Source organism: Salvelinus sp. IW2-2015, linkage group LG20 (assembly GCF_002910315.2).
Source record: "Salvelinus sp. IW2-2015 linkage group LG20, ASM291031v2, whole genome shotgun sequence".
Taxonomy (NCBI): Eukaryota; Metazoa; Chordata; class Actinopteri; order Salmoniformes; family Salmonidae; genus Salvelinus; species Salvelinus sp. IW2-2015.
The window spans coordinates 63,614,368-63,625,140 of NC_036860.1; the positions used below are offsets into that span (position 1 = coordinate 63,614,368).

At 42.5% G+C, this 10,773-nt stretch overlaps 1 protein-coding gene across 1 annotated transcript in view; it reads left to right on the plus strand.

Moving 5' to 3' along the window:
* The window catches only part of LOC139029549 (zinc finger protein 239-like), a 14,417-nt gene extending 12,895 nt beyond the window's left edge, over window positions 1-1,522 (plus strand). Inside the window, exon 2 of the mRNA XM_070449767.1 lies at window positions 954-1,522. Coding sequence (XP_070305868.1) covers window positions 954-1,522 — 569 coding nt within the window. The remainder of the gene's footprint in view (window positions 1-953) is intronic.
* The last annotated feature ends 9,251 nt before the right edge of the window (window positions 1,523-10,773 follow it).

The following is a 10,773-nucleotide window of genomic DNA, read 5'->3' on the forward strand; positions in this document are numbered from 1 at the left end:
CATCTTCCATCCACTGTCTTGTCCATTTGTTCAGCTCCAATGCTTTAACCATCTTCCATCCACTGTCTTGTCCATTTGTTCAGCTCCAATGCTTTGACCGTGTTCCATCCACTGTCGGTAGTCATACATACTTGACGCGACTCTTTCAAGCCCCAGGATGAAAGTGTCTACCTCAGTCCAGCTGTAATTATTTATCCGGTGTGTTCGTCTGGGAAATAAGAGGGCTGAAGGCGTTTGCTTCGCAGCTTCCAGTTGTCATCAATGTAATGAATTGTGGGGCTAATGTATGGCTCTGTGGTCCAGCTTGACCGTAARTCGGCAGTGGTAGAGAAGAATGCAGCATTACGTATTTCCTTGGCATCTCTGTCCCGACGTTCTGTGTAGAGTTCAGACATGTTTTACTGAAGTATTTACGGCTCAGGATCTCGTATCTTKGGTCTAGAGTTCGAATCAACTTTCTGAAACCATCTTTCTCCACAGATACAATTGGTTCCATGTCTTTCGCTATGTGATACGTAATTGAACTCGTTATCTCTATTCCACTTCTTGGTCGTCTTGTCACCACTAATGGAATGGTGATACCTRARTGCGGGTCTGGCTTGAAGATGTCTTGGGACTTGCTCTGGGGGTTTGTTGCACGCATTCTGGTAGATTCTTCATATTCGTGCACATGCAGGGTTTTCAGGTGGTGAAAAAGATTGCTGGTGTTTCCACCTTTGGCGTCAACACAACTTACATAGTGCTGTTTGTTGGTCGASGTCGGATATCTTAAAGCAAAACCAGTTCCAAACGACAGAGGCCCCCTTTTTTCGAACCAATTCTTCGTTGTCGTGCAAATCAACCTCAATACATTATTTTCCTTTACTTCAGGCATCACCTTTTACCTCAAATAAACAGTGAATTTCTGCTGTTGCGGGCCTTTAACCACCTGTCTGACTTTATCTTTCACACAGGAGAGAGACGTGACTATCGTGGATCTTCTGGGGAGCCTCAACAGCATCATGATGCTGACACGTCAGAGAAGAGTCTCTCCAGATCAGAGCTCCTCAAGAAACACCAGCAGAGACCCAGAGGGAAGAAATCTCACTGCTGCTCTGACTGTGGGAAACATTTCAAATTTTCATCTGAACTTAAAATACACCAGAGAACACACACAGGAGAGAAACCTTATAGCTGTACTCAATGTGAGAAGAGTTTTACTCAGTCAAGCAGCCTGATAGTGCACCAGAGAACACACACAGGCCAGAAAAGTTATAGCTGTACTCAATGTGGGAAGAGTTTTACTTCATCTGGCTATCTGAAGATACACCAGAGAGCACACACAGGAGAGAAACCGTTTAGTTGTACTCAATGTGGGAAGAGTTTTACTACATCTGGATATCTGAAGATACATCTGATAACACACACAGGAGAAAAATCTTATAGCTGTAATCAATGTGGGAAGAGTTTTACTCAGTCAAAGGGCCTGGTAGTACATCGGAGAACACACACAGGAGAGAAACGATATAGCTGTGACTTTTAAATTTTGTTTACTATCTATTGCCGGAGGTGTGGATTGCTATTGGGTAAAACTGATATTACACATTGGCTTCAGAGGTTCCAGGGTCACATGGGTTGGTACGGCTAAAAGGAGGAGGGGTGGGGTGGTTCTTTCTATTTCTAGTATATCTCTTTTATTTCTGCTCTTATATATAATCTTGTTTATCTCTTAATTTTATGATATCTATATTGTTATATATTTTTCTCAAACGGGTAGCTCTCACATGGGTTAAAACTATAATGGGTTGATATCATGGGGATGGGTCAATTTTCTTGCATCATTAGGTCTTTTCTAATGCATTAGGCGTTAGTTACATTTTTCCAGCCCTTTCTACATCTATTGCAAAACAGTGGTTAGGAGCATGACAGACTTTGTTATTGTTTCAACTGCAGATTAGTACTGGGGACACTGTTACCGTTCTCTAAATTGTAAGCCCTGAACTTGGTTTTGGTAAATAGTTTGAGGGATGGGGGCTGGAGAATATGGTAACCACACTCACATTCATAGAGAAAGCTTTGTAGCAACCGTAACCCAACACTGTAGCGACCTCGGTCAACAAAAGTTGGGAGAGAGTCTGGCGTAACAGTCCATAAGGTGTTGGCTTGAGAAGTCAATGACCCGCAGGTTTTGGAAGTCAAGCTCAGGGCTACCCTTGAATTCACTACCCTATATAATACAAGGATAAGGTTATCCATAAGGTCAAAAGTATAGTTTGTTAAACCAGCTTTGAGGTATACAGTGGAGTTATACAATGTTTTGGCTTATGTTTGGTTTCTGATGGGTAATACAGTGTGAAACTATTTTGAGGCATTTAAAAGTTAACACTACCGTTCAAGAAAGTTTGGGATCACTGTAGAAATGTCGCCTGTTTTTGAAAGAAAAGCTCACGTCCTCAACTGACGCTTCATTTAAATAGTAACCGCGCATAAACAGCATCTCAACGTCAACAGTGAAGAGGCGACTTGTCCGAGATGCTGCAAAGAAAAAGCCCATATCTCAGACGGGCCAATAAAATGAAAGATTGAAGATGGTGACAAGACAACACAGACCGAGATATGTATTTTCTTGCAACTCTGCATAGAAGGCCCAGCATTCCTCGGAGTCACGTCTTCAGACTGGGTGTTTAATTAAGGCTGTTTGAGCACTTTGTGAGGTGTCTTTGTCTCAAGCTAGACGCTGCTATGTACTTGTCTCTTGCTCAGTTTTGTGTCACCGGGCCGTCCCGCTCTCTGCTGTTATATTAACTGGGTGTGTGTGGTTTAATTTTCAGATAACTCACAGACCTAGAGAAGCTGAACAAGTTGAATTCTTCCAAAGGGCTTTACATACTCCACTTTGGACACCTCTCTCTCCAATCCTTACATCTTCTGATTTCGACAGGAAAGAGGTAACAGGATACTAAACCTTATTACTCCTTCAGAGGGATTGACCTGGACCTCCTGACATCAACCCCTCTTCGCTTACCTCTAACGAGCCTCTAACCCCGGGTCCGGGATCACCTCACCCCCCCGACTACACATGATTAGCCAAATGCTAGCATCAGCTTCACAAGTAATAGTAGCTATCTAAATACTATTAAATTCACAAGTCAAGACATCAATGAAAGATACAGATCTTGTGAATAAGCCACCATTCGATTTTAAAAATGTTTTACAAGTGGAAGACAAAATATGTAAATCTAATTAGCTGAACACGTTAGCAAAAATACACCCACTTTTCCTAACTCCATCAGCTTTCTTACTACTTCAGGTGCTATCACACAAATTTCGGCTAAACTAAGATATTGATAGCCCTGAAAAAGAAAAAACCTCTTCAGAGTGACATCTGATAAACATATTAGTATAGGATAGGTTTTGTTAGAAAAAAGTGCATATTTCAGGTAGAAATCACAGTTTACAATTGAGCCCTACCATCACAAGACGCACTAGAGATTATATAGTAGAGGCGGAACGTGCTATGCGCAATTTACTCTTAATAAACATTTCATAAGATATGACATAAGGCATACAATGGAAGAACGCAATTCTTGTGATGTCCAGACAAGTTAGTTAGTCAGATATATTCTAAGGCTTGTTAAGCAGCGGAAAACACAATATAAGTGCTGCTAAGTAGCATACCACATGTGAAAACGTTACCGAGAGCATCGATTCCAGCCAAAAGCGCTATAAAACGTAATTCACCGGGCAATATATTAATTTTTCAGCTTACTCTCAGAATCTCCGATGACCTCTGTAACATCATTTCAAGACATACATATACACGTTTGTTCGTAAAATGATGCATTTGTAGCCATAGCAAAACCGTGGTTACACAATAAGAACATACTAGGAAGATCAAGCTCAATGATGTCTGACGTCATTATGAAGAGGTGATTAGTTAATTGAAGCTAAATATATACTCTGACGTAAAAAGTACTAGGGTTGACAGGAATCGAAAGACAAATTACAGTTTCTTAATGCATACGCTGTACGTACATTTTTTAAAAATTATTGTCCTTAACTTTTCAATAAAGGGTTCGCCAATAGTGACGCGATAAGCAAACAAAATGGGAAAATATCGTGTTAAAATTATTTCGACAGAAAACGATTTATCATATAAATATTGCTTACTTTGAGCTGTTCTTCCATCAGATTCTTGGCAATGGTATCTTTTATGTGTATACTTTCTTTTGGTCGAGATTCCTCTGTCCCTTCGAAATATCCATAACGATCGAAGGGCGACCGAAAAGACGTGTCCAAAGTTTCAGAGTGCACAACAAGAAATTCCCTATAGTAATCGCATAACGGATATAAATTGCTATAAAACCGGTTATTAACTCATTATGTGTTTTTCAACATACTATAAGACTAAAAACATAACCGGAGGAAAGTATTATCTCTAAACAACGAGATTGGAAGGAGGCGGTCTGAATGCCCCATCTGCGCCCGACGCATGCAGGAAAGAGCGGTACTTCTACGTTTCCGTGTTTTATAGTGGGCCTGCTGATTGTTGCAATCGAACTCCATTCAATACGTGAATTGACGTAAGACCGCAGAGGAAGACGTAGGCGTGTCGGTTTCTTCATAGCATTCACTGTCGCGCCTTAAAACAGACTCAGATGCAGGGGTAAAAATTTCTAAATCTGACCCTGTCATGAAAAGTGCTGTAGATATTGTTCTGTACACTCAGAGACAAAATTCCAGACGGCTATAAGAAACTAGAAAGTGTTTTCTATCCCAATACGATAAAAAACTATGCAGTATTTAAGCGATCAAGGAAGTTGAGCACGGAAGGCAGTTAATTTGGAGACCCACTATGCTAATGCGGGAACAGCACCCTACTAGGTGTTCCAAGAAGTTGAAGTCCACAGGAATTCCATGGGGCCGCTTCCCCTATAGAATCTGTGATCTCCTCGCGTCCACGCAGCACGATTCCATTTTTCAGCACTCTTGGTCTTTCGTACAGATCTCATCCTTTATATACTCTGCGTTGATCTATCATGTCTTTGATATCTCCAACGTTCAAAGTTTTGGCCCGAATGCACGCAAGCACTGGTTAGACGCAGTGTTGCGCCTGCTCTCTGAGGGAGTAGTCACAGCGTTTGTAACGAGATCTTCAGTTTATTGGCATTTCTCCCATGGAATAGCCTTCATTTTAACTTTCTCAGAACAAAGAATAGACTGACGAGTTTGTTCAGAGAAGAAAATTATTTGTTTGGTGCCCATTTTGAGCCTGTATCGAACCACAAATGGCATGATTGCTCCAGATACCAACTGGTCCTAAAGGAAGGCATGTGTTTTGTTTTATTGCTTTTTTAAATCAGAACAAGCAGTTTTCAGCTGTGCTAACATCACACTTGGCAAAAGATTTTCTAATGATCAATTAGCCTTTTTAGAAATAATGACTTGGTTAGCTACACAGACGTGCATTATGAACAGAGGGTCGGTTGCTGATTAATGTGCCTCTGTATGCCTATGTAGAGATGTATTCCATGAAAAAACTGCCATTTCTCACGCTACAATATCATTTACCAATGTTAACAGTGTCTAAGCTGTATTTCTGATGCAATTTGATGTTATTGTTATTGGACAAAAAAAGAGTGCTTTTCTTGGTCAAAACAAGGCCATTCTCTAAGGGACCGTCAATTTGAACGGTAGTGTATAGTTTCTTCAAAGAATCAATGGTGATAATGATAGTAAATGGGTTTTTATAACTGCCAGTGTAGATTTCCTGTGGGGGTCCAAATTGTTTAGAAGCTGTTGTAAGCGTGTTGTATTCAAAAGACCTCAATGTCTTGGCAGGAGGTGCAAGTGCTGTGTGTTGTTTTTCTGCTGCGGGACTTGGTGACGCGCCTTTTTTCCTGCCTCCGGACTGTTTCCATCAATCTGCAGTGGAGATTCCCACCTTATAGGGATTCCGTGTTGAGGTTGTGTGAGGTGCAGGCATCAGTTTTATCCTGTGGATTCCGTGTTGAGTGCTTGTTTGAGGGCCGGCTCAGCTTTATTCCTGTGGATTTCGTGTTGCGCTTGGTTGAGGGGCAGAGGGCTCAGTTTTCCCTGTGGATTGACCCGTGTGAGCCTTGTTGAGGGGCAGGCTCAGTTTCTTCCTGTGGATTCTCGTGTGAGCTTGTTGAGGGCAGGTCTCAGTTTATCCTGATGGATTCGTGTTGAGCTTTGTGAGGGCCAGGCTCAAGTTTATCCTGTGGATTCCGTGTTGAGCTTGTTGAGGGGCAGGCTCGTTTATCCTGTGCACTTGTCAGGGCCTTTCTTTTTTCTTCTTCCAACGTACTAGAAAATGTGCTGACCACTTCCTTCGCATTTAATCCATCTATAGAATTTACATAACTACTGGTTGTGTTGAGAGAGCTAAAGTTCGCTTTATGAGAAAGGATTCATTTTTTATATAGTAGGATATTTATTATTGAAGAGTGAGATATATTGAAACCAGAGGCTAGTGTAAATTATAAATAAAAGCAATGTAATGTTTTGCATATTGCAACACATTTACAATTAACAAATATGATTCAGAATTTGCAAGTAGCGGGTATAAGTATTCTGCTTAACGTATACAGAAGGATCAGGTCAGTGTCAAGTCAGCTATATACACTTTAAACAGAGGAGAATAAATAGAATACAATCGTTATTCTGCAATTTAAGTATGTTGTTCTTTTAAGTAGCGTTATTTTGTCTTACCTGCGTCTGTGTTGTTTGTGGACGTTTAATAACTTACCAATAGTAAATGTGGTATGGTACTGTGTCTTGTGCCTTTGTGTTCAGCTCCAATGCCTTAAACCATGCTTCCATCCACTGTCTTGTCCATTTGTTCAGGGTCTCCAATGCTTTAACGTGTCCAGCGGGCGAGGGTCTTGTCCATGTTGTTCAGTTGCGTCCAATGCTTTATACAGTGTCCATCCATCTGGTCTTGTCATTGTGTAGTCAATTGCTTAACCGTGTGGTCCATCACTGTTTGGTCCATGTTGTTCAGCTCCAATGCTTAACCGTGGTTCCATCCACTGTCTTGTCCATGGGTTGTTCAGTGGTCTCCGAATGCTTGTAACCATGTTCCATCACTGTCTTGTCCATTTGTCGAGGCTCCAGTGGCGTTTAACCATGGTCGAAGTCCACTGGTCTGTCCATTTTTTTCAGCTCAATGCTTTAGACCATCTTCATCCAACTGTCTTGTTCGCATGTGTGTTCAGGCTCCAATGCTGTTTTAACCTCTTCTCGATCCAGGGTCTTGTCCTAGTGGTTGGTTCAGTGCTCCATTTGTTGTAAACCAGCTTCTTGCCCGATTCCACGTGTCTGTCATCTGTGGTTGTTACACAGGCGGGGACTGCGAATAGCTTTAAATCCATATCTTTGCGCATTGCTCGAAAGCACGTTCTCTGTGTCCAATGTTGGGAGTGTAACAATGGACAAGGAAAAGTGTGTTATAGTTTACAGTGCGTCCAATGCATTGAAACCATGCTTTTACGAATGAACCAAAGACGTGTTTGTCACTATTTGGATTGTGTCAGACAGAATGGACAAGGACCTGCAGGCATCAGATCGAGCTTTTAGGCCATAGTTATTGCGTCATACCACATGTCTTTTACTGTCCACAGCTATGCTGTTGAGCGGTGCACCACAAATGCGACAAGCCAGTCAGAGCATCTTGCCATGCCAGACTGTGTGTTGTGTTTAAACATGTGGTTCTATTGTGATGTTGAAGCAATGGACAAAGCACTAGTTCCAATGGTTTGGAGGACTCCGGTGGTTTCTCTATCGCATCTGTGGCGGTCGATGCATAGCAAATACATATGACTGGCAGAACTGCTGTTCATCGGAAGGTGATGGGGAATGAATGGTAGTCTGACTCAGGTCGGTGGAGGTTGATTTAAGCCTGCCGATGTGTAATCTGGCAGACGGTTCTGAGGTAAGGAACTAAAGGGAGGGTTGCTGAAGGCGGTTTTTTGGCGCGGAACGTTGCAGTTACGTCAACTCGGAAGTGTCAAGTTGAGATTTGTGGGGGCGATTGTATGGCTCTGTAATGGGCCTCCATGCTTGAGCCGTAAGAGGCACAGTGGCCGCATCGAGCACAGCGAGAGCTCGAGCACGTTACGATATTTCGTCTGTGGAATAGTCTGACGTACAAGTTATGTGGTCAGCAGATTGCGAGGATGAGTGTCGGTTTTACTAGAAGAGTACTATTGACGGATCCGGATTCGTGAGTCTTGGGATACTAAAGTGGGGATTCGAAGATAACCGTTCGGAAACTGCAGGTCTTTCTCACAGATACAAGTGGTGGGTCCATTGTCTATTCGCTATGATGAGGTACGTAATGAAACTACGTTATGCGTCTATTTGGCGCACTTCTCGGTCGCTCGTGCGCTGGATCAGCCTGACAAATGAAGCGGTCTCGAGGGAGCCTTTGAGTGCGCGTCTGGGCTCTGAAGATTCTGGGACGGTGCGTGGGGGTACTTCAGATCTGCACGAGTTCGGTGGCTAGAGTCATATCATGGTAGGATTCGTGACGTTATGGTGCTTAGCCTCTGGAGCGGTTGGAGGCGTGGTTGAAAAATGATTGGTGGGTGTTGTCACCTGGCGATCAATACAATCAAACTACTACTTTGATAGTCTGCTGGTTTGTTGGTCGATCTGTGACTATCGTGTCAAAGGCAAATCACCAGCATTCCACCGGAGCAGGAGGCCACTCATGTTGCGTACAACCCTATATCTTCGTTGTCACGTCTGTACTAATTGACTCGAGGACCTTTTCATATTTTTATTCTTATCTAGTTTATTTTCCTTTTACTTTAATCGTTGGCATCAAGTGTCTGGCTTTACTCTGGTCCTGAAATAATCAGTGCAATTTCTTTCTTCTGCTGTGCGGTGATGTTCAGAGACGTCATCCGTGTCTGACTTTATCCTTTCGATAACTCAGCGCGAGAGAACTGTGACTTATCGTGGGATTGCTATACGTGGGAGCCTCAACTGAGGCATGACGATTGATGTCGTGGAACACTCCGTGTCAGAGAAGAGATCCTCTCACTTAATTCAGGGACGCTTCTCTCTCTATATGCAATATCCCCAGCATAAGACCCTCAGCAGCGAAAGATATATCTCAGCGCTTGCGTCTTGACTGTGGAGATACATTTCAAACATTTTTCAATCTGACTCTACAAAATACACAGATGAATCACACACAGTAGATAAAAGAGAAGACCTTATTAAATACTGACTGTACTTAATGTGGAAGAGTTTTTACTCAGTGCTAATCCGCTCCCGAGCATAGATAGTGCCGGACAGTATAGGAACCTATACCCAGGCAGCAGAAAATGTTTATAGTAGCTGTCTGAATAGATGCGGAGAGAGTTTATCACTTCATATGAGCTTATGGTGAGATTTACAACTCGCAGCGAGAAACACACAGGGAGACGAATACGGGCAGTTCAGTTTGTTCTCAATTGTTTGTGTATGTATGTTACACTAGCATCTTGGATTATCGCGCTGAAGAATCATCATGAATAACACACCACGAGGGCGTAAAAACCGTTTAGTAGACATGTGAGCAACTGTGGAAGTGAGGCAGTTTTGCCACTGCAGTCTAACACGCGTCTGGTACGATCACAATCGGAGACACAAAAAACGGCATCTAACCAGCCAGGAGGAGAACTAGACAGATATAATGGCCCTGCTGGTGACTCACTCAGTGGGAAGTAGATATTCTCGGACTCAGATCTAGCAGCAGGCCTGAAAGTTCACAACCAGAGAGACAGCACCATCGACCGAGACGCAGAACTCCTATTTCTACAGCGGTAGGAATCACACATGCTAGGGAGAGTATTATATCAATGATATGGTGATGATACGGTACACCACCAGAGCACACACCAGGAGAGGGAGAAACCAATAATGGCTCGTATCAATGTGGGAAGAGTTTTGCAGTCTCGCGTATCTGAAGATACACCCTAGGAGAACACACTACAGGAGAGAAACATCATAGCTTGTAATCGATGTGGGAACAGATTTCTGCACATCTGAGCTATCTGACAGACTAGCAGCACATGAAACACACATAGCGCAGGAGGGAACTGATGTCCTCTGTGCTCAAGCATGTGGGAAGCGTCTTGGACTCAAACAGCCAGATGAGCTGCCACACCATGAGGGAACACACGCAGGTCGAGAACATACTCATATGCGATCACATCATGACTACAGATTACTCTAACTGATGTAAAAGACCTCTGATGTAACATTATAGACGAGTAAATACATGAAGAAGTTTTGTTTCCATGATAATCAGTGAAGATAATATCACATAGTAGGATTAGTTTTAACATTGTAGAAGAACGTTATGGTTCATATGAATGTCACAAGTAGAAGCTCTAAAGTGTGCCGCTTTGTTCAACTTGAATTTCTGCAATGACTCAGGGGAGAAAATCCAGGCTCTGAATTGAAAAGAGTACTATTCATGAGATTTAACAAAAAGAGCTCTTATACACTTACCGCGTTGGAGACCACTTTAATTCCCACTTTAAAATGTATCTGGTGTTTTCTACAAATTGTCCTCTAACCAGTGAGTGTACACATTATTCCCAGTTTCCGTGTGGTTTTTTGAGCAGTTAGTTTTAACAGGACGTGCAACCTCATACTCGCACATTGATTTCTACCATGATTTCGATGAGTGATGGACAAATAAGTATGCGTTCCTTTGTTTAGCGACCCCTAATTTAAATGCATCACTCCAGAATGTAGCTGACTGTAGTTTCTGCG